The 24672-nt window shown below is 38.6% G+C and overlaps 1 protein-coding gene across 1 annotated transcript in view; it reads left to right on the top strand.

Moving 5' to 3' along the window:
- The window catches only part of ptprt (protein tyrosine phosphatase receptor type T), a 289634-nt gene extending 270297 nt beyond the window's left edge, over positions 1–19337 (top strand). The window contains exons 30-36 of the mRNA XM_042406727.1: positions 2647–2796; positions 3010–3183; positions 3349–3480; positions 5131–5256; positions 7563–7726; positions 14013–14148; positions 15759–19337. Of these exons, the coding sequence (XP_042262661.1) occupies positions 2647–2796; positions 3010–3183; positions 3349–3480; positions 5131–5256; positions 7563–7726; positions 14013–14148; positions 15759–15812 (936 nt within the window). The 3' untranslated portion in view covers positions 15813–19337. The remainder of the gene's footprint in view (positions 1–2646; positions 2797–3009; positions 3184–3348; positions 3481–5130; positions 5257–7562; positions 7727–14012; positions 14149–15758) is intronic.
- The last annotated feature ends 5335 nt before the right edge of the window (positions 19338–24672 follow it).

The following is a 24672-nucleotide window of genomic DNA, read 5'->3' as shown; positions in this document are numbered from 1 at the left end:
TCGGGTCCACTCTCCGATAACGGCTGGGTGCATGGTTGATACAAACAAATAAAAGGCTGACCCCAAAAACAGGCCAGGGGACAAAAAACAAGGGTGCCTGTCATATAATGTGCATGTCAGTTAAGCATAAATAGTAGTTACCTGGATTTAACTCCACCTCTATGACTACATGCCCTCTAACCGACTGTACAGAGAGAGGAAGGGGGACAGAGGAGGTGCGATATTTAAATACGGGGATAACAGCGCATATTTTATAATAATGAAGGCAATGACACTACATGAGCATGGGTAACCGGGGTAACTTGGCATCCATCCATGAGCATGCTACCTGCATGCTACAGATAAGTGGTGCATTGCCAAAATGTTCCAGGTGGAACTCAAGCTCTTGAATTATTCTTCTGCACATCAAAGTTAATAGAAGTTACCTGGATGTAACTCCAGTTATACAAGTACATGCATAACCGGTAATACAAAAATTTAACAGCAAACAGAAGCAGATCAGAAAACAAGGAGGTTTAGTACTAAAATAAAAGCAAATATACTTATCAAACAGAAGGAATTAAAAATAAAAGCCTCTCTTTAATATTAACCTGCTTCCAATAAAGCTTGTTACCTTCTGCAGTTGAGGTAAACTATTTGAGGAAACACAGTACATCATCCATCCCAATCACTCTATCAATATTAAATATTTGCTGAATAATAGATGACACTAGTACAAACACACACATACAGCGCACACACTCTGTAAATCAGACACACGCTCGTACACACATTCGAACTCGCTCGGTGTGTGTATGTAGCAGCTCTCAGCTTGTGGTAAGGAACATGGTGTGAGATGCTGACACACAAACACACACACACACACACACACACTCACTGTAAGTTTGTACTTTGCATTACTTTTGAAGTTTTGCCAAAACTTACTTCCAGCTGAGTTGGATATAACTTTCTTCAGGGCCAAAATGATTTTATTCTAACCCAACCAGAGTAAACTCATTAGATTAATTTCCCTAATTGGGATAAATAGCACTTATTCGCCGATGATTAAGTTACTGGTTTATCGAGCCGCCTAATCTTAGCTCATCAGTTTTTCCACTGGATTTCTTCAAGTTTATTGTACAATATCTCTTAAACACGGAGAACCTGTTTCCTTAAAAGTTGTCTTTTTGTCAGTCGAGGACTTTGGTTACTCACTATCCTTTACATGGTTCCGTAATGTGTTCTAATTTCGCGTTATCAACCGTTATTAAAGAGCTGGCATCTCCACATGTGGGTGTTTCATTTTGGAACAGAAGTATTCATTTCTACTTTAAGCTACCTTTAAGCCGACCTAATCCATTCGGCTTCTGCATTCCATTTGTATTACTGATTAAAACCTTGCGTATCTGAAAAAGTCAACTTCACTGGGAATAAAGAAAAAAAAAAAAAACAGCCTCATTTGCAGACTGACAGCTCAAGCTCTGAAATTGACTTTTGAATGGGTTTTTAGAAGTGCTAGGTTGAGAAAAGTTACCCAGGGCATCATTTTGAGTGTTTTTCATGACAGCAGTGGTATGAACGCTAGTTGTGTGTGTGTGCACTCGTTTGTGTGTGTTTTTTATTCCTCTTGAAACCAAGCTAAATGTATCCTGCCCTGCCTTTTGAATATGTGTGGGAGCAATTTGTGTCAGTGTTGAGGCCGCTTGACGCTATTATAATCCGGCTCTGAACAACACAAAGCAATTAATCTTTTAAAAGGCGCAGGGGAAAGATGTGTGTGTGTGTGTTTGTGTGTGTGGGTCAGTGTCTGAATGACTGCTTGTCTGTTTATGCTGGTTGGCTTGTGTGTGCTTACAGTATGACTGTGTGTGCATACATGACTTTTACATACGTGTGTGTGTGTGTGTGTGTGTGTGTGTGTGTCACTAGAGTAGATAATGGCCAGGGGAGGTCATTTCAGCGATGCTTTTAAAACTCTCCTCTCCGCTCCAAGGGCAAAAATTAACATTCGTCAGAGAGAGAGAGAGAGAGAGAGAGAGAGAAAGAGACGGAGAGATAAAGTGAGAAGCAAATTGAAATGGCGAAAGACAGCAGACAAACACAAGTGTGAGAGAAAACAAGAGCGAGAAAGAAAAAGAAAAAACGCAAGATAAAACCGGATGGATGGATGGAGTGAGAGAGAGAGAGAGAGAGAGAGACAGACAGGGGTGAATTAACATGCACAGTGGCAGCCGCTGTGTGTAGCTCATGGTGGCTGATGCTTTTAACAGCGAGCTCGTTGGTTGGAGCACAAAGAGCACACTTGATCCAAAGCACAGAAACACTGCAGGGCAAAGCACTACTCCCTTTTAATTCACTTTCAGGGCTGCTGAGAGAGCATGAGTACACAAATAATGAATTCACACGCACAAAGCAAACAAAAAAAAAAACACGCTCACAGTGGAATGTTTGAGTTTGTCGGAGACTTGAAAAGGCAGGAGATGCAGCTTAGCGCAACTGCGTCCTCTGTCCCGGAGGTGTCAACGCTTACAGCTCTACTGAGAAACCACAGTCGAGTCCGGGGGGTCACATGCAGGTTCAAGAATAAAAAATCTATGTACACACAAAGGCCAGAGTTTTTTTTTCTCTTTTTTGACTTTCTTTCATCTGTTTTTGTTCATGTTGCAGGAGCAGTATGTGTTTGTTCATGATGCCATCTTGGAGGCATGTCTATGTGGGAACACAGCCATACCAGTGTGTGAGTTCAGAGCCATTTACTACAACATCAGCAGACTGGACCCACAGACCAACTCTAGCCAGATTAAAGACGAGTTCCAGGTAGACACACGCGCACACTCACACAAACTCTTGTTTTTGTGACTCTTGATTTGTGTGGACATTGACTGGAGACCCTACCCCTAACCTAAATATAATCCTAACCTTAAGTAAAAACAGGTTTTAAGATTAAAACAACTGATTGGGGGCCACCTTTTTTGTCCCCAGGTGAGTAAACTTAAAGTAGACTTAATAAACTCTTTTCCCGTCTATCAGACTCTGAACATAGTGACCCCTAGAGTCCGTCCAGAAGACTGCAGCGTGGGTTTGCTACCCAGAAACCACGACAAGAACCGTAGTATGGACGTTCTATCAGCAGACCGATGCCTGCCTTTCCTCATATCTGTGGATGGAGAGAGCTCGAATTACATCAACGCTGCATTAATGGACGTAAGTGTATATTTTGGGATGTGAATGTGTGTGTTGACTTTTTTATAATGTACTTTTTTAATGCTGCAGAGACTTCCTTGATATCTTGCCGTTGTTCTCTTCACTTGTTTTATTTATCCTGTGCTCGCTGTTGTTATTTATTTGTGGTCCATCTCAACACTCCAGAGCCACAAACAGCCAGCGGCCTTCATTGTTACTCAGCATCCTTTGCCAAACACCATGGGCGACTTCTGGAGGCTGGTGTTTGATTACAACTGCTCTTCCATTGTAATGCTCAACGAGATGGATGCAGCGCAGGTACAAACACACAAACACACACATACATATGTATTCCCTGTTTTTGTCTAATTTTGTTTCAGAAAAAGGCCAGAAAACAGACAACCAGAAGCTGACACACCAACTGTAACATAACAGGCCTGATCTATACATCCAGACACATTTTTCATGAATGTCAATAAGTATTGACAACCCCTTGGTATTGCATCCTGACAGCTGAGAAGTTTTTAGTTACAGTTTTGCACAATCAAGCCTCTGACCCAAAATGACTAAAAACAGAAAGAAGAAATAAACAGAGTGCTTGGTTTGCATTTTTGTATTCCCTTGTATTTGTATATATTGAATTCATGAACTTAAAATCTTCCCAAATCTAAAATGCAAAAGTTAATTGTTAATATACACTCTGCAGCTGTTTGTAATGTTATTCTAAAGGTGGTTACAAATACTGTACCTTGCCAGTGACGGCCAAAGCATTGATTTAGAATTCTAAAGGGGATATAATACGCTTTTTGTGATTTTCTGTCATTTATACACTGTTACGCTGTCAGATGTCCATGTTAAAAACGGTCAAAGTTCCAAACCTTGAGGTGAATGTATGTAAAAACGTCCCCTGTAAAGTCAAGGTTTCAGCCTGCCCTGAATGCTTCCTTTGCAATGTTTTTATTTTTTACTTTCTCCAATGAACTGATGTCAGCTTGCCACACATATCCATTAATAGCCATACGTTCCATAATCTTGGACGCTGAGGATGTCCATTCTCATATTCTGTATCCACGTCAGGCTTGAACATGTATGGATGTATTTCAGAAGTTGTCATTTTGAATAAAGAATGAGAAAAAGAAGTGAAATCCTACTACTACTGTTTGTTTATAGAGCCTCTGGAGCCGGCCAGTATAAATTAAATAAGGAGGTTTTTGAACTATAAATTATGCAAAGATATTCTAGTAGAGCCCCAGAATATAAATATAGACCTAGAAATGTGCATGATGTGTCCCCTTCAAAGTATTGTTTTTCCTCTGGATTACTATCAGTCACCAATCTTGTAATCAGCTATCCGTATAGCTCATTCTATCAAACTACCTTTGAGGAAGTTATATATGCAGGGAAAATGGCGAAAATTGTAGCAATGCATGTAATCATGTAATCAACACAGGCTTGATTTAGTTGTCTCATTTCCCCTCAGTGTTAATTGTAGAGTAGCTGTGGATCTCACGTCTGGCATCTTAAATGAATACAAACTGGTTAAAAATATCCTCAGCATTATTTCTCTTGTTTGTCTGGCAGTTTTGTGGATGAAAAATGTGCTGAAATTACAGTCTTATTTTCATGTGTTATTTTTTCAGAAAGCCAGCTCTATCTCATTTCGAGTATTACATTCCACATGCAGATAACTCTTTTATCAGGCCTCAGAGTGGACGTATAAAAGCTCGGAAATTGAATTCACATCCGGCCATGGAGCTGATGATGTTAATAATTGATTGGATGGATTCACACAAGGTTTTATGGTGTCATCTTTCCGCCTATTAATTACACCGTTATGCATTTTGAAAGAAAATCCAATTTGAATGCACCTGGTTAACTTTATTGTTTCTCTCTTTGTCTTTCTCTTCTACGTTCCATCTTCCTCTTCTCCACTTTCTCCTTCTCTCTCTCCTTCTTTGTTCTCTATAGTTATGTATGCAGTACTGGCCGGAGAAGAGTTCGTGTTGCTATGGTCCCATTCAAGTCGAGTTCATCTCAGCAGACATCGATGAAGACATCATCAACCGCATCTTCAGGATCTGCAACATGGCCAGGGTACTCACATCCTTAAAGCCTTCACGGTTTCATATCAGACTAGTTTGGTATTTTGTTTTGTTTTGAAGGTTCAAAGTTTTAAAAAATAGTTCTTTTCATGTATAATGTACAGTATATGGATCCGGTGGAACCTTTCCTTGTGCTGTGAAATGCTGTTGAGTGCAGGTATACGGCGATGGAGACCACCTTCAAATATAAAGCAACTCCCCCATAGATCACACTGAAACATTAGTTCATTATTAAGACAATATAATATTATATTATTGTTGACCTGAAGGTTGTCCTACAGCGAGCGAGATAAACATAGGTTTGTGTCCAAATGGTTGTATGTTCACAATATCAATGCTATTACGGGCCTGTGGATTAGTGTTACTGGGTGTAATGTTTTTCCACACAAAAAATGGATGTTGGAGCAGAACTTTAGGGACTTAAACTGATATTTTACCAGGCAGACTAAGGATCACTTGCCTGACAGTTAACAGAAATACAAAATGGTTTAGATGTTCAGATAAAAACTACCCAATATGCATTTCTTGACCTATATTTGACATATACCAAAAGAAAGTGGAACGATACACTCAGGAACACAATGTAACAACACAGAAAAGGAATTTTTTTCATTTTATGTGACCTTTACTTTCCCCTAAACATCTAGCAAAATGACACTGTAGCAAACCAACTACATCGTTAACAGGCTAACTGAGTCCTGGTTGAGCGAGTTCTCCATAGAGAAAATGGCAGTGTGGTAGCAGGTGGAGCATTAACAACAGATCATTTTTAAAACCTTCCTCTCCTTGTTCTTCCTCTTTTCCACTTCCCTCCACATTTCTCTTCTCTTCTTTCTTCCTTTTCTTTTATCTGGCCACCTCTTGTTACTCCCTTCTCATCTCATTCTCCCACCCATCACTGACGGTACAACTCTGACAGCGCCCTATCGTCTGCATGCTCCTATAGTGCTTAGTGAACTCCCCACTACCCTACTCTCTATATTCCAACTCTCTCTCCTCTCTCTCTCTCTCTCTCTCCGCCGCTCTCCCTCTCACACACATCACCAGTCTAGCGTGAAATGGCTCATATCATCGCCACAACAGCACATCTCACACTGTGAGAGCAGCTCCAACCTAGCTGAGTCTGTACCACTAACCACTAAGCCATCAAATGAAGAGAGAGAGAGAAATGGTTTGAGAGAGAGAGAGAGAGAAAGGGAAATACACAAAAAAAGGAGAGGATAAAAAGAGAAATGAAGAATCCTGAAGGGAAGGAAAAGTAGAGAAAGAGAGAGTCAGAGGGGCAATGAAAATGAAGAGGAGTGAGGCTAAGAAAAAAGTTAGAAACAGGAGTTGATTGCAAGGGAAGATAAAAAGGAGGAAATAGATAGAGAGAGAAAGAAGGGAAGAGGAGAAATGGAAAGACAGGAGAGAAAAAACCCAAAGCTGTATACATGTGTTTATATGTATGTTAGTATGTGACTGGTTGTGTGTGTGTAAATGTCAACACGCATATGCATGTGAGGCAAACCTAGCAGTAAATCAGTCTGACAGTGATGGTGGTTTTTGGTGTTTTAGGTGGTGGATGCCAACTGCCTCAGGCCAGATGAGTGAAAACATTTTGTCTGCCATAAAACTGAATTAAACATTATAGGATGCCTTCTTTGTTGAGTCCAATCCCATTTCTTTTTGAAAAGAAAAAAAAACAAGAACTAATTGGAGCACAACAATCTGCTAACACATGAAAAAAATGTCTTATGTATCAGTTTAGTTTAAGTAAATCTCTGCAAAATGAGACTATTCCCCTCTGGTAACAAATGAGACCACCACTGAGAAGACTAGCAGCTTCTTCCTATAACTAAGCAGTGTTTTAAATCTTCGTGCTGGTCTCAGAATTTTTGGTACTGGCAGAAGAAATTAGTCCGGTGACCTTTCCTTCCTTCTACTGTCTAACCCTTTCACCATCTTCAGTAAAACTAAAAGGCAAACCTTCAGATTCAAGATGGTCACTATGTCAAGGTTTTCTGGATGCAAAATCATCCACTACACACACTAAACAATGTAAAATGGAAAACTGTAATCTGATCCTGAAATTAAACCTACAAACACATTTATTTCTCAGGTTTCATGGAAAATTTGCTCTTCATTCTGAGAAACAAAAGCATTGGCAAGATCACTGTGAGATGATGTAGATATTTGGAAGGCGCTTCAGTTGTTTACCCATTTTTACACTCCCTGTGGAATTTCTGCCTGATGTTGATTGTGGTGATGACAGCTGTGGTGATAAAAATCCAAATCCTCTATCCTCTCTCTCCTCAGCCACAAGACGGTTATCGCCTGGTGCAACACTTCCAGTTCATCGGTTGGCCGGCCTACAGGGACACGCCTCTCTCTAAGCGCTCCATCCTCCAGTTGGTCAGGAGGCTGGCTAAGTGGCAGGAACAGTACGACGGAGGAGACGGGAGGACTGTTGTACACTGCCTGTAAGTTCAACACCATAATTTGAGAAAAAAAGTAGGGAAAAGGGTAAAAGGACTGAAACAAAGGATGCTCACTTGGATGATAGATCGACAGGAAAATGTACAAATGTGCCCTTAGTGTGTGTGTGTGTGTGTGTGTGTGAGGGAGAAAGGGAGAAACTGGGGGGTGAAAGATGCTGGGATACAATGATAAAATACACTTTCTCTAAAAGAACACACACACAGCTTTAAAATAATATATATTCGATATATGGTATGTCTAGACTTATCTATTCCTATGTGTTGGGTTCTTTCATGCTTTATTTTCCCCCCACTGATGTGTCAGATATACAGATGGCATAAACTCAACATTCATCTCAGTTCAGTTATGTTTGAAGGTTGCTGATAAAGAAGCCAAACATATTCAGCACTGCAATAAAAAAAGTGGAAAGGAACTATTCATAAATGCTATAAAAGAAGGTTCACATTCATTATAGTTTAATAGCATTGTAAACCCGGCACATATATAAAATATAAGTAATATAAATTGTGTCTGATCTCAGCCTACAACCCGCAAGTTGCATAGAGATTATCACATTAATTTTAAATATTTGGACCATACATCTCTATTGTTTTGTAAGGTCTTGGTTGATGCATCAAAGATTATATACATTATTATTTCAAGCTATAAATCATCTTTCAAGTTACAATATAAGTACAGGAAATGACTTCAGGCTCAGCCAGTAATACAGCTAAAATAATTTTCAGATTATGTTGATTTGGCTGAGCACTTATGATTTCATACACATTGTATTTTAGGACTTTTTGCTAGGCTGCATTGCTATTATTTCTAGACTGGATAACAAGACCGAAATGCAATATTTGCAGAATATTGATTTCCAGAAAGCACAGCAATACCACTAATGTGCTATATGGAAGTATACAGTATATATAGTAAACCAGAGGCACTACCAGAGTAAGTGTATCTATTAAACAAGGTGCAATAATAGTAATTACACACACATGCATGTGTGTATACATGACTGTGTGTTTGCACACAAGTGCACGAACACTGCTCAGCTCCATCCAGTTCCTATCTGAGCAGAACAAATGAAGCTGATAATGAGGGAGGGAAACAGAGGCTGTAAAATCTATAGAAGAGAGATTACAGGGAACTTCACTTGCAATGACACATACGCACACAAACACACACACACACACACATGCATACACACTCCAAACATTGCCCTAGGCACATCACTGATGCTCATCCAATCAGCATCCCCTGTCACAGCTCATTGGGCCAATCAGAATTGGCATTGATTTGTTTCTTCTAGCTGCTGTGAGGTTTTCTTTTCTTTTCAGTGTTTCCTATGTGTGAGAGAAAGAGTTTGTAATAATATGTTGTTACAGTTAAAACAAATTTGTTTCTAATTCAAAACTCAAGAATATCTTAATTCTCTGTTATTTCTAAATAAATAGTTTATATTTTTCAGATCTCTTCTAGGCAACATATTCGGAGATATAAAAGTCACTTTATGTTCATGATTTTAATACTTTTGTAAAATAATCCACTATTGTCAACTGGTGGCCTGTCACTTGTTCACTAATGTTTAAACATGTTTTCAGCTGCAAGACATAAATAGTTAATCACTAAAATAAACAACAGGAGACATTATCAATTCTACTGTAGCTAAAAATAAAACTAGTGGATCTTAACTCATCTATTGACTGTTACAAAATCAATAGTTTAATACCTGGTACTTTGTGGAAAAATAGATAATAACAGAGCATTAAATCCTGTCCTCTAACCTCCCAGCTCAAGTGAATCAGTCACTTTTGGCTATTGTACTTTTTTTAAATTAAAATGTACATTTATTCATTTGGCAGACACTTTTGTCCAAAGTGATGTACAAAGGAAATGTACAAAATGAGGTACAAACCATTTCAAATGTACAAAATGATTAAAAGTTTTCAATGATTTATGTTCTTTTATATAAATAACAATAAATAAAGACAAAAAAAGTAATTTAGAAATATAATTTAGTTTTTAATTGCTTTCCACTGTTATGATCCACCCTAGTAAATGTGAGTGACGGAGATGCAAGCTTCGTCTGCTTCTGGATAAAGACGGCTACACTGGCTAATCAGCCCAGCTTATTGATTTCACAGACTCAGTAATACCTGAGATAAGGAGAAACATGATGGTTCAATCAGTCGCTGGTGAAAATGGATTATTTTTCTGCTCTTCACTTATCCTGGAGGTTGGAGTCTGATGGGTCTTTAATGCTAAGCAAATGTCTCATTTTCAGCAAACCACACTGGGGAAACCTGTTAAAGTAGCAGCACATTAAACACATCAGTCTAGCTGTGCTGTATATATTTAAAAGGTATATACATGTGTACTTTAGATAGAAGAGAATAAGCAAAATACTGAGTTGTCTTGTTCCAGCAGATCCCTAATACAATCACAGAATGTAGCAGTTTGATTTCATTCATGTGTTTGTAGGTTTCAATCAGTTAGGAAGACATTGTACTCACCAAATTAGATCATTACTTTATTTGGGAATAAAACTCAATCTTGCACAAGAAAACTGGGTGTGCACAATTACAGCATGTACAGTAGGATTGATCAAACTTAAAATTTTACTGTTCACATTGGTTTCTCCTCCTAGAAAGTTTGGCTAACCTGGAAATCTGACTGCTCATGTATCTTGCCACATTCATCTTCTTCTACAATGTTAATGTATCTTAACCAAGACAAACAATAACCAAACCTACGAAAATAAAATCCAAGTTGTGATAACATCCTTCAACCATTCATTTGCTTAAGTGACACAGAAAAAAAGGTTCATGCTGTTGTCACAACATCCAGTTTTATGGAGGAACACAGTAATATAATTTGTAGCCACAACACCTTGTGCACAGAGATTTTGATCATTTAATAAAAAAAAAAAAAAAAAAAAAGAAATTTTTCACATTTTCATAAAGGGACATTTAGATCACTACCAACCATTTACCAAACACAAAGCACTGTTCTCTGGTACAACTTAGAACCACCACTAATCAACACAAATATTCTTTTAAATATAAACCATTTTCACAGTAGACACATGTAAGAGGCTAACAGTGCAAAGATGATTGTAGAGGAAGAAATGTTCTGGGGCTTCAGCTGCATGTTTGTGGCAGTTTATTTTACAATGGGCTGGTACTTGTTTTGATTTAAAGAGCTTACTGGTTGCCACTCAGATACCGGACGTAAATAAACTACCAACCATATGTATTTCTATATAAATAGTGGAAGTTATTGAGTTGCCTTGACCCTCAGCACCACTTGAGTCTTGACCTGTATTGATTTTAATGGGTTTGCTGGTTGTTTTTCAGTAATTAGGTTTATAATATTAATGTGCTTTAGCCCTGAGGTGTACCTGACAGCACTGATGTAAAATGCATTTGCTCTCATTTTCTCTCTACCTAGAAATTATCTTTTGACACTTAACAAGCATCCCAAAAAACTGCTAACATGAAGTCAGGAAAGTAGTGCATAAGGAATACCTTTGCATTTTAAATTTAAATCTCATATGTTCACCAAACTCAGTGTAATGAAGACCCCAGGTGTTGTGCAAACATGCAATAAAACCGTGAAAATTGGCAGAGGTAATACTTTATTTTAAGGGATTTTGAGTGAAAAAGCTTGTCAACCATAGGTCTTGTGGCAAATGTTTTGAATAACAAATATTTTTAGTTAAAATCACTGGTTTAAACTTTGACCACATATGAAAGCATTAAATTATAGACCTTCAGCAAGAGCATCAAAGTCAACAAAAACTGACCACTTATCTGACACTATTTAAGTTGGATTGGAGAACCGCAGTGATCTTGGTATTGCTAATGCTGAGTCGGTCGATAGTGGGTGATTTTGTGATGGCTGCCACTCCACCTCTCAGTAAAAGAATGTTTTATTCAGTCTGAATACTGGAGGAATTCAGCTGGAACCAGGAGAGATGGGAAAGTCTTTTCATGGTGGGTGGTCTGACTGCTGACTGGCAGAGCACTGACTGCTGGTTGAGGCATAAAGCCAGTAAACACACAAATATGTTTGCATCACTGCACTTTTGTCCATTACAGCAGGTCATTCTCTTTATATAGCCTTTAAAAAAAATCAAATTTAAGGTGTTCAAATATATCCAAATGTCATAAATCCATTAGTGGAACTCTTATTCTTTTTCTTAATGCACTGAAAGGTTTCTTCACTCTGTCAACACCCTGTCATTCTTTGTCCCATTTAGCCTTTATACAACTTTTGTCATAATTTTTTCAGTTTAGGAAACTTGAAAAAGTCTTCTAATGTCTCAAATATGGCTTTCCAGAGCCTGTATGCAGTGGATGTACTCACTGCACAGAGTACATACTGTACAGTGAACTTTAATCCTACTATTAGAAAACCAATTAGACCTTGTTATTTTAATTCTCTTTACTGTTTTCACACTTTAAAAAGTACATGCAGAACTTTATTCAATCATTAACCTTAACCCTAACCATAAGCATAACCCTAAGCCTACCCTAACCCTAACCATAACCCTAAACCTACCCTAACCCTAACCATAACCCTAAACCTACCCTAACCCTAAACCTACCCTAACATAACCCTAAACCAACCCTAACCCTAATCATAACCCTAAACCTACCCTAACCATAACCCTAAACCTACCCTAACCCTAATCATAACCCTAAACCTACCCTAACCCTAAACATAACCCTAACCCTAATCATAACCCTAAACCTACCCTAACCATAACCCTAAACCTACCCTAACCCTAAACCTACCCTAACATAACCCTAAACCAACCCTAACCCTAATTATAACCCTAAACCTACCCTAACCATAACCCTAAACCTACCCTAACCCTAATCATAACCCTAAACCTACCCTAACCCTAAACATAACCCTAACCCTAATCATAACCCTAAACCTACCCTAACCATAACCCTAAACCTACCCTAATCATAACCCTAACCCTAAACCTACCCTAACCATAACCCTAAACCTACCCTAACCCTAAACCTACCCTAACCCTAATCATAACCCTAAACCTACCCTAACCCTAAACCTACCCTAACCATAACCCTAAACCTACCCTAACCCTAAACCTACCCTAACCCTAACCATAACCCTAAACCAACCCTAACCCTAACCCTGAACAATTACCAATGTCAACAGTTTCCCATGTTGCTTCAATGTTGCTTTTCTAAACAGAAAAACATTCCTCCTGCACACAAACAAACCCGAACATGGGCCTGCCTTTTTAAGACCATCACAACAAATAAATAAATCAATTCAATTCAATTCAATAGGCTTTATATGCATGAAAGTTTTGTGAACAATGTTGCTAAAGCATCAAAATACAATTTGTCCAAATATTTAGACAGTAAAAATAGCAATACTATGAACATGAACACAACATTAAGATTGTTATACTGTATATTAATTATATACTGTATATATATATAGTATATTCTATGCATGTATTTGTGTGTGTGTGTGTGTGTGTGTGTGTGTGTGTGTGTGTGCGTGTGTGTGTGTGTGTGTGTGCTGGACGTGTCTAGGTCTTTCAGGTTGTGGCATGTTGATACATATTGGGCAGCAGGATATGTCCTGTCTCCTTCATTGGTATTTTTAATTTTGAGAAGTCATGAAGCTCTTTGAAATCTGAAATTACAGACCTGAACTTGTTAAAGTAAATGTTCCTTATTTCATTAAATGTTTAACATTCCTCTCAAAAACTGTTTTATCAGATCTTTTTTTAAATCCATTGAAAGTTCTCTCTCTTCAGGGGTCATAGGTTTCAAGAGCATTTTTTAAAAAGGATAACACAATCAACCTCAGCTGCAACAAAGCGGAGGCAGGAGAATAACTCGGAGGAAAAGAGAAATGCCTGAAAGAAACATTAAATTCTATGATAAACACATTTTTAAAAGCTTGGCTCCCAGGGTGATTAAAGGAAAAAAGCAAGTTCCTGCTGTTCTGTAAAGGAGGAGAAGGAACATCTGACTTGTGGAGCATCAAAGCAGCTCTTTCTCTTTCTTAATTCTCTCCGTTCCTTTTCTGTCCTTCCTTCACTTCTCAAGCTCTTGTTTTCTTATTTTTTCTTTGTGTTTGTGATCAGAGTAATGATTTTGGCATACACACCAAGGTATCCAGGATGATGATATTGTTTAATGATGAAGATCTTCTGTCCTTCTTCTTTCCCTTCTCTTCCCTCCCCCCTGCTCTACCTTCTTCCTCCTCCTTCCTCCTCTTCCTCTGCAGTACCGGCGGAGGGCGTTCTGGGACGTTCTGTGCCATCTGCAGCATCAATGAGATGATCCAGCAGCAGAACATCGTGGATGTTTTCCACACCGTCAAAACGCTGAGAAACAACAAGACTAACATGGTGGAGACTATGGTGAGGACTCACAATCAGTTTGCAGGTGGTGGCATCTAACTGGACGTTTAACCCGACATTTAAGCAAAGTCCAGTCCAAAATCTCTAAATTTTCATAATTTCAGACAAACGTATAAAAAGAAAGCCAGCATGAGAAAGGAAATCTTATAAATCACCATTTATAATGAGAGATAAATGTGACAATTATTTGTAATACAGATTATGTATTGTATTGCTCAGGCCCTGTCTTCATATTTGACAATTCTGCAGCACATGATTGACTGCATGTCCAATTACAAAGGTCAGGAGTCGCTGGTCTGTGTCAAGGCAAGAAGAAGTGCATCTGTTATGTAGTCAGTTGGAAAGGATGGTAGAGTTTTGCATTTCACGTCGTGTTAATTAATTAATGCTGCTTTTATGAAGGCGGCCTTCTTCTGACCTTCACCAAGTAGTTTTAGTTATCTTAACTTAACCAACTTAACTTTGCTTAAAGGAGCTACACAGGATCCACAAGCATCCCTCTGTGCAAAAAAGTATTTAAAGGTTTATCTGAAGCATATATGAGGTAGATATCTTTCAATGTTAGTCTTTTTAGTGCCAAAGTCCCTCTTTTTGTTACTATACTTCCACTACAGCTCAATAGAGAAACACTGTCCGAGGAAAAACGAAGAGGGAATTTGATGCTAAAAAGACTGTAAATGTGGCAGATATCCACGTGATATGACTAACTCAGACTGCTGAAGCTTCATATAAGCTTCAGGTAAACCTTTAAATGCATTTTTCCACTCAATGATTGTGTGGACACACTGGATTTTGGCCTCCATCACTTACATTGAAACAACATTTGAAGGGGATCTGTTAATAGCCAGTATGAACAGGAGGAATGATTACAGAGAAGAAAACTTCTTTCACTGTTCATATGGACACCTAACTGATGTTTCAAGACAGAATTTAAACATTGTGAACCTGTCCTTTAAGTATAAGGAGTTGTTTAATGTTAATTTCATAACTTCATCAAGTCCAGAGTCTGTCGTTTGATATCTATTATCTGTCTGGTGAGTGGTCGGCATGAACAGATAGTGTATGCATTAAGATAGATACAGACGTTTCCATACACTAAACTGAAACAGACATACTGCTGTAGCCAAGAACCTGGAGCAGTTGTTTTCTATGTGTGACAGGTGATGCAGTTCTCTCCATGGCTACACACACTCATGTATTCAGATACCACCACACATTTGTATTCCCAAACAGACTGACACACGCACACACACACACACACACACACACACACACACATACACACAGGTAGCAGCTGTCTCAACACATTTCTCATCTTCATAAAGAAATGATCAATTTGTTAGTCCCACCCAAGGACTACAGCACACCTGCTGACAGACACACAGCCATGAGCACAGCTAGCTAGGACTACAGCATGCTAACAAGACGAACACAAACACACACGACTTTTTTTCCAACATAAGCTGATGCTCAGGGATAGGTGTAAAGTTGAAAAATATTTAGATTTTAAACGAAGGTATTCAACATCTTTGCTCGGCCATGTGTAGCATTTAAATAGTAATTTTGCAGATGACTTACCTTTGCATTCTGTTCTGTTTGTCCCTCCACAGGAACAGTACAAGTTCTGCTATGAAGTGGCTCTCGAGGCACTCAGCTCCTTCTGATTCAGCTGCGTGCCAAAATTCTCTTTTCCGATTCGCCGTTGACGCTGCCTGTCACTCTCACTGGGACACACAGAGTGCAAAAACTACTTTGTGTTGACCTGAACCCAATCTGTGAGCATGTGTGCCTGTGTGTGTGTGTGTGTGTGTGTGTGTGTGTGTGTGTGTGTGTGTGTGAACAAGAGACGGCATGCTTGCATATTTGAGTGTGTGCGTGTGTGTATCTATACGTGTGCCTGTGACAACACACACACACACAAAACTGTACAGAGGAGAAAAAAAAAAAAAACAACAGCGACAAACATACACACTGGTGATTTTCGTGGTGTGTGTGTGCGTTCGCTTCAGTGAGACCGGGGACTTTACATGCTTGTACAAAGAAAAAAGAAAAAATGATATGTTGAAAAAAAACAAAATCAGATGTTTAAAAAAAAAAAAAGCGCCACTTTTTTTTCCCTTCTCTCTCTCTCTCTCTGTCCTCTCTGCTGGGCTGTGATGTGATTATTGTACAGTATTTCCTTTTTAGATATATTCTACGCCTTGAATGTTGTCTCCCTCTGAAGGCTGGATGCACACTGGAAGATTTTTTTTTTTTTTTTTTGGAACTTTCAACATTTAGCTGAGGTTCAAATGATGCCTAGACTCAGCATTTTGGACTCCCAATATTTCTCCAGCCAGACTATTTATAGGAAGTGATGGAAAGTGTTTGGCTTAGGGTTTAGCTGAAATGTGGACGTTGTTGAACATGATTCAGTTTGCTGGATCAAACCAAAAACCAGCAAGCAAAATGTTTGTTTTTCTGGCATTTTCTCTTTGAAATCACAAGCTGATACAGTTCCTTTGCAGCTAGTGCTTTTTGACCATGTCTAGTAGATGCTAAATATATTTGTAATTCACTCATATGCAACAACATTTCTTTTTTACCTTCATACTGTGTCAAGTCAAAGTAATTTATGATTTTCTTTTGACAAACAAATTTGCTTTCACTGGGAAAATAATGCTATCAGATAGAGCTAAAAACAAAATGAAGTCAAAAGCTATATTAAGTGGAATGAAGTGCATGGTGAAGAACAACAACAGCAGTACACAGACAAAATACAAAATATATATATATGCCTTGCCTTTAAGACCAAATGTCACGCTGTTGTTGTTATCTCTGCTCCAGGTTTTTTTCCATTGGGGCTGGTTTTTAGATGGCTTTATGGAAAGTCAATTGTGTCAAAATCGTATAGTGTGCATCCACCCTTGTTGTAAATAAGATAAGACAACCACAGTCAAACAAACAAACAGACAAACATCATGCACCAGACACATTGCAAACAAAGGTTTTCATTTCAAAACACTACCACTCACTAAAAGCTGTCAGTGTCATTTTCAGTGATTCAGCGGTTATGGTCTGTCCATTTTAGACATGTTGTCTAAAAAAATTCAAATATATGTTTTTTGTTAAGCCCCCCTCAGACCCTGATCACCCTCATATGTGGTCAGAACTCCACTCACAGACTACATACTTATTGAGAATTGAAAAATCCATATAGTCATCCCAGAAGATAAAAAATATAAACAAAATGTAACATATTCCACTTATTTTTTGGTCTAATTAGTGTGGTTTTGAGTACTTGCTTTGCATTTAAACTGGGATAAATTATTAACTGAAATCATGACTGGCCCAACCATGTTTACCCTCAGCCCCCTTTTGTATCATTCACCTTTGGGCAGTTGTAATGACATCGTCAGCCAATCAGTTTTTGGAAAGACACATCAAAACAATCAAAAGTTGAAAGAGGATTCTGTAGCCCAAAGGTGTCCCAAACAAACAAAAAAATGTAGGTACAGAAACATATTGGTTTGTTACTGTTTGCACATATTTTTCCAGTATGGTTACCAAGTGATAGTCTCCAAAATGAGCTCATTCCAACATGTCAGACATGAATTGCAAATCAGAATCGGACATGAATGACTACAGACTACTTTTACTTCTCCTCTGCAAACAAAGCCTTAAATTTGCTTTCCGTCGAGCCCACAGAGGTGTGCAAGTTTAAAAAAAATTCATTTGACAATCTCCCTCCCCAGTCTTAATCAGAAATGATTCCAGTCGGTGATTGACCCCAGGCTAAATGAAGGTCAACATGGCTGACAGTTCAGATGCCAGCGCAGCTCAACGGACACGTGTAGTAGAGTGGAAGTTAATGAGAATTATACAGGATGTGAGGCTTACCTCAGCTCCCTATTATCTCCTCCTCGTTTGATCAGTCCTTTATACCTGCCTTTGATGGAGACTGATATAAGATGTTCTGCCCAGAAATGGAAACCCCGATTTTCATTGTACTGCTTTTTTTTTTGTGGGTGTGGTGCCAGAATTGATTTCTTATCTTATCTTGCAACAGAACCCCTGATATTTTACTATTTTTTATTTATTTATTTTTGTTCTATTGCTCTCCAAAAGGGTAACCCTCCTTCACAGGGGTGAGAGGTCATTTAGTCGACTTGGTGTCTTGCTCAAAGACACTTCAGAGGGATGAAATCCTGCCACTTAAAACGGTGATTCTAATGGTTTCAGTTTGTGAATGTTAAGTCGTGAAAGGACGCTTATCAGTAGGGAAGTTACTGCCCTAAAATGAATAGAGTATGCCAAATTTCTGTTTACTCCATGTCCTCCATATCACTGCAAACAATTGAATTCAATCTGCAGGTGGCTTTTAAAAAAAATTAACAATACACCAAAAGCTCAGTTTTATTTTTGCACCTACTGAACTGTGTTGAGTCAAAAGAACTGTGATAATATTTCGGTGGGCACTTTTGGGCGCTACAACAAAGTCAGAGTATGTTACGCCTGAAGTAATATGGCCAACGAAAGAACAAGACACCAAATTAAGGGCTTAATTTTCAAACACCGCAGATCTGTTTTAGAAGAAACTAACGAAGAGAACACTTTGTTAGCCAATATCTTTAAAAAAAAACATACATGTTGCGTGGTTTACTTTTGAGTCAGCCATTAATCCATAACAGCAGGTGTCTCTGTATTTTGAGATAAAGGGTTACCCAGGTTTGAACTTCATATTTCACAAAGCTGAAAGTCAGTCTCTAGTGAACATTTTTTTTAGTAAGCAAAGTTTTCTCATAAGTTTCAAAGTTCTTGGCCAGAACCGTCATGCTTGTGGCAAACTGTTCAGTCTGCGCTTACCTTTGTTTTTTGCTTGAGTCCAGTCAGGCTCGTTAATGGACCTATGGAGACAAACACAGTAAGATTGTTGTATTGGAGACTATGTGAATGCCAGAAATGTTTACCCTTTTATTTCCACTATGGCTTTATTTTTATTGGCTTAGTTCATGGCCGTTCATCTGTATTATATTTTGTTTGCTTTACTTTGTTTTTGTTTTTTGGGTTTTTTTTTTGTCTTGAATTTGTACATTTCTTTTGTATGATTATTATTCTGAAGATTATTTGTCTAGCAAAGTGTTGTTTAGATCTGGTGATGCCATTACCATTGGTTGTTTAGTTGTTTGAAATGTGGTTAACATGAAATAAAGGGACCAAAATGTTGAATGTGATCTCATCTCCTCTTTACCGCCTCCAGTGTTTGATATTATTAACACTGTATGTACTCACCTGATACACCTGATAGACAATTAAATGTTGCAACACATATAACAAAATATTCCTGTGATACTAGATCTTGCATATAACAGAAATGAGTGACATGGATTCATAGATATTTTTCACCCTTCTCACTCTTCCTGGGTAATCAGCCAATTTATAGCAAATAAAAGTACACAAGTCTACAAAATTTTGGTTATTAAAACTCTAAAAAACTGAGCAGTTAGCTTAGTGGCCTACATTGTTGTCACCGACCTCGTTGTTCACGAGCATCATAGCGAAAGAGCAGACATCCCTGGATGCATTGTTTTAGAACAATATGTAAGTCATGCAGCAGTTTTTAAAGTTCATAAAGTATTTCACAATACAAGCATTTAAGCAAAAAAAAAAAAAAAATCAAACCAATAAGAGACACAAGAACAACAAAATAAAATCAAAACAGAAATAACAAAAGCCCAAAATCATCAGATTTTAGGGACAAAACATTTCATCATTTTCAGCCAGAGATGGACTTGGGGGCTTCACTATGTAGGGCTTGATGGGTGATTTCTTAAATATTAAGATTTTATATTTAATTCCAAACTCCACTTGTAGCCAAAGAGAGATAAAGTGGTTGACAGACGCAAGCCTGCAGTGATGTGAAACACAACTAATAACAACCAAACCATTAAAAGTAAAGTCTATTTATAAAGAGAGGGAAAGACAGTATTATTAATTGGACTACTCACCAACTTTATTCTATTTAACTGTGAAATCTTGAGACCTCCACCTACTGTTTGCTCTCCTTCAAGTCACAATGGTCCCTGAGCTGAGGTAAAAAATCAAAACACAAGTCTTTATAGGCTGATTTTTTTTTCTACTTTGAATCAATCAGAGTCAGTGATGAACACAGCTCCAAGCCAACGGCCTCATCCTTTATTTAGCTGGTTGATTCCCAAGGAGCTCATAAATATGCATGAGCCTGTGATTAGCATAAGCACCAAGGACAGGGCCTGTACCTTGGCATTATGACGATCAATCAGAAACACTAAGGGGCTCCTCAGAGGGAAGCTGTCTGTCAGTTTGGCTTTGGGCTGAGTTGATGAACGCACACACGCATCAAAAAAAAGGTACACTCAAAGCATACATAACATACAGCCAAACACATAATAATAATAATAATAAAGTTTATTTGTATAGCACTTATCAGTCATGTATGAATAAACACACAGGCTTAAGGAATAAAAGAGTTTTACAATAAGAGTTAAAACAATGGGTGATTCACAACCATAAATAAAACACCAAGGATAAAATATCAGAACAATGGCTGAATTAAAACTTAAAATAGAGTAGTACAAGACATCGAAATGAAGTATAACACAATTGTTAAGAGTAAAAATAAACATAAAAATAAAAGAAAAATTATAAGACAGCCTTTCAATAAAAAATAAGTCTTCAAAAGTGATTTAAAAGAAGATACTGATGTAGCAAGCTGGAGCTCCTCAGGCAGGTCGTTCCATAGTCGAGGAGCCATAACAGAAAATACTCGGTCCCCTTTAGTCTTTAAGCATGAGGTGGGAACAGTCAGTACGTTCCTGCATTAGGATCTCAGGCTGCACACTGGTTGGTAAAGGGACAGTAATTCAGATATACTATATTCTGGGGCCAGGCCATGAAGAGCTTTAAAAGTAATAAGTAAAATCTTAAAATTAATCCTAAAGCAAATGGATAGCCAGTGTAAGCTAATTAAAATTGGAGTAATGTGTTCTCTTTTATCGTTCTTTGTTAGGAGTCTCACTGCTGCATTTTGCACAATTTGGAATCTATTAATTGCTTTCTGATTTATACCTGTTAAAAGACTATTACAAAAAACCTAATTGTGAGGAAATAAAAGCATAAATGAAAGTTTGAGCATCATTAAAACTCAGCATTGATCATATCCTAGCAGTATTCCTCAGATGGTAAAAGCATGACTGGATGACCTTGTTAGTGTGTTTCTCAAAAGTGAGGTTAATGTCAAAGAGCACGCCCAGGTTTCTGACAGTTGGTTAACATTAATTGATAAGGGACCAAGAGAGGACTGGATAATAGGATGCAGATTGTCAGGACCAATGATGAGGATCTCAGTTTTATCTGAGTTTAATTTAAGAAAATTTGCTGACATCCATTTTTTAAATATCTGCTAGATAATTTGTAAGACTGGAAAGGTTTGAAGTCTCGGTAGGCTTTACTGGGAGATATAGCTGCATGTCATCAGTGTAGCAGTGGAATGAAACTTTATGTCTATGTATAATGTGGCCAAGTGGGAGCATATACAGCGAAAATAAAATCAGTCCCAGTATCGACCCTTGAAGGACTCCACAATTTACTAAAGAGTAGAAAAATAGAAAAAAAAATCAGATTTGTTAAATTAGAACAAAACCACTTCAAAGTCGTCCCAGATATACCAACCCAGTGCTGCAGCCTCTCAATCAGAATTTTGTGGTCAATTATCAAAAGCTGCACTTAAGTCTAGCAGTACAAGAATGGAACATTCACCAGTATTAGCCATTCTTAAAAGATCATTTGTCACTCTAATAAGTAAAGTCTCAGTGCTGTGATTCTGTCTAAAACCTGACTGAATTTGTTTAACGCTTTAAGGAGTTGTAGGGAAACTGTCTTCTGAGGGAGTTTTGCAACAAATGGTAATTTTGAAATTGGTCTGTAATTGCTGCATTCTGATGGATCAAGGCTGGATTTTTTAATGAGTGGTTGCACACAAGCTGTCTTCAAATATTCTGGGACGCAGCCAGAGGATAAAGAACTGATAATTATTGAGACCAACCAAGGGGCAGTCATATCCAGTACATCACTGAAAAAAACAGGTCCAAAGTATGCCTGTGGTTATGTGTAGGCACAAGAACATGCTGTTGTAGACCAAATTAATTGACTAAGTTAAGAAACTCTGTGGCAAATGAATCAGACGGGTTGTTAACATGGATATTAAAATCACTAGCTAAAATAATTATATCACAAGTAAGAACAATGGATGATTTAAAAAAAAAGAGATAATTTAGGTAAAAAATCTGATGTTAGATCTAGGAGGCCGATAGATAATTGCACAGAGTGTGTGGATTGCAAATTTAATTTTAAAAACAAGTACCTCAAAACTACAGACATCAGTCACCTTTATGGGGAAGCATTTGCATTTGTGAAACATTGCAGCTAAACCTCAACCACGCCCTTTTAATCTGGGCTGACTGAAACAATAATAAAAAGGGGGGCATATTCACAAACCTGACAGTCATCCCCAGATTGCGACCGTGTCACAGCAGATCTTGAAGGCCTAACACTGAACTTCCTGTTGATAATCTAGACCAGGATATTAAAAATGTCAACAGAGGGTCCAGGTCTGGTAGAAAATGTGTTACTGTTAACAGTGGAACTAAAACGATAAGGACTAGGAACTGGGGGACAACAATCTTTGACGGACTGGTCAGCAAGCAATGGACAGATAGCATGGACAGTTGTGAGATGCAGTAATGCAGGCATGGTGTATGCCATTTATTAGGTTAGTGGAGAGCATATGCGAGTCAATTTTGTTTAAGTGGAGCTTTTCCACTCTGAAAAGATGCCTCCCGTCCCAAAAAACATTAAAATTGTATATAAAGCCCATGCCGTGGCTGTCACAGGCACAGGAAATCCAGGTGTTGAGGCTGAGCAGCCTGCTGACCGCCCCATTTCACGGACACAGGTGGGGGTTGGTCCAGAGATGAAAACACTGCGGTGGGGTTGTTTTAGTCTTAAAAAGATGGAAAAAGTCGCGTTTTAGTAACTTGGACTGCTGTTTTTGACTGTCATTGGTACAGGTGTAGATAATGATTCTATCAGCCTCAGGGTGGGATTTTATTATGTCTGGAAATTTCTCCACAATGTCCAGAACTGTGGCGCCAGGAAAAGACCCCCTTCATTCTCATGTTCCTCACAATCGAATCTCCAACTATAGGGTTGACAGAGGAGCTGGCTGATGGAGATGAAGGGGGTGTGTAGCTTTTCTCTGGTTAACCTCCTGCCATGGGAGGAATGAGATCGAGCTTGATGCTGTGACTGATGCTTGACTGTAGCCGGCTTCCTAAGGGTGGATGATTGAGAGAGGCCAGGCTAAGGCTCTTGGAGGACCAGAGTGGGAGGTTTTGCAGGCTCATTCAGGACTTGGAAACGGTTTTCAAGCTGAAGAGGCTCAGGTGGAGCAGATGATGGACCTAGATTTTGGTTTTGCACCCAGCTTTGGCCAAGGATCTTCCACAGTGGTTGACTGGGTGTGAGTGGTGCTGGCGCCAGTCTAGGGGACAGTCACGGTCATCTCAGCTGCATGGGAGGTTGCCGCCAAGAAAAGGGAGTCGACGAGATCTTTGCCTTCTTTTATTTGATAGAGGTTGGAAATTCTGCCTTCAAGCTCCACAATCTTCTGGCTCAGATGGAGGTAAGTGAAGGCATTTTGAGTGGAGATCATGCAGGCTGTTGTAAAGGAGAAAGCTGGAGCAGAAGATAATCCACCAACTACCTGTGATTATAGATACCATCAACAAAAAAATGAAATGAAAATGTGCCAATAGTTCTGATTAAGGAGTCTCTCAGAATCATGTGAAATATTCATGAGTTCTTTGTAGGAAATATAGTTATCTTAGCTCTCAAGGTTTGGAGCACAGAATCAAGCAGCAGCCATCTTGGACTAAGTCCACACACATACACAGAGGCAGACTAAAAGCACACAAAGCATGCATGTATAACCCCACCACCACCACCACCCCCAGAAAGCCAATGTTAATATGTACGTTTGTCTCATATTCTTCTTCTTCTTCTTCTCTCTCTCTCTATCTATCTATCTCTCTATCTTTCTGTTTCCTCCTTTATTCATTCCAATTCAGAGCTGAGTTTGTAATGAGTTTGAAAATTGGCCCATTTCATTTGCTCTCACTGAAATGTCATTATCTGGGGGGAAGGAGGAGGGGTTCAGGGTGACATCGTAATATATTTTTTCCACTCTAACAGGGTTATTAATATATTTTCTCCCAGAGAACTTGTAACAAGGTTATTTTGTGTCCGCAGCAGATCCAATGCATCTTTATGTGCTGCATTTACACTGATTCAGAAAATCAGATTCATTTGTTTACTGCGGCCAACATGGTAATCCACCGTCACACATTTATTCTGCATCTGAGCTGGATTTTACACAGCTACGGTAAGGTCCCTTTCATGCTTTCAAAATTCTTTAAATGCTTGCTCCTTCAGTAGTCCTATATGGCC

This window comes from Thunnus maccoyii, chromosome 3 (assembly GCF_910596095.1).
Source record: "Thunnus maccoyii chromosome 3, fThuMac1.1, whole genome shotgun sequence".
NCBI lineage: Eukaryota > Metazoa > Chordata > Actinopteri > Scombriformes > Scombridae > Thunnus > Thunnus maccoyii.
The sequence above is the reverse complement of the archived record's forward strand: the minus strand, read 5'-3'. Positions and strand labels throughout refer to the sequence as shown.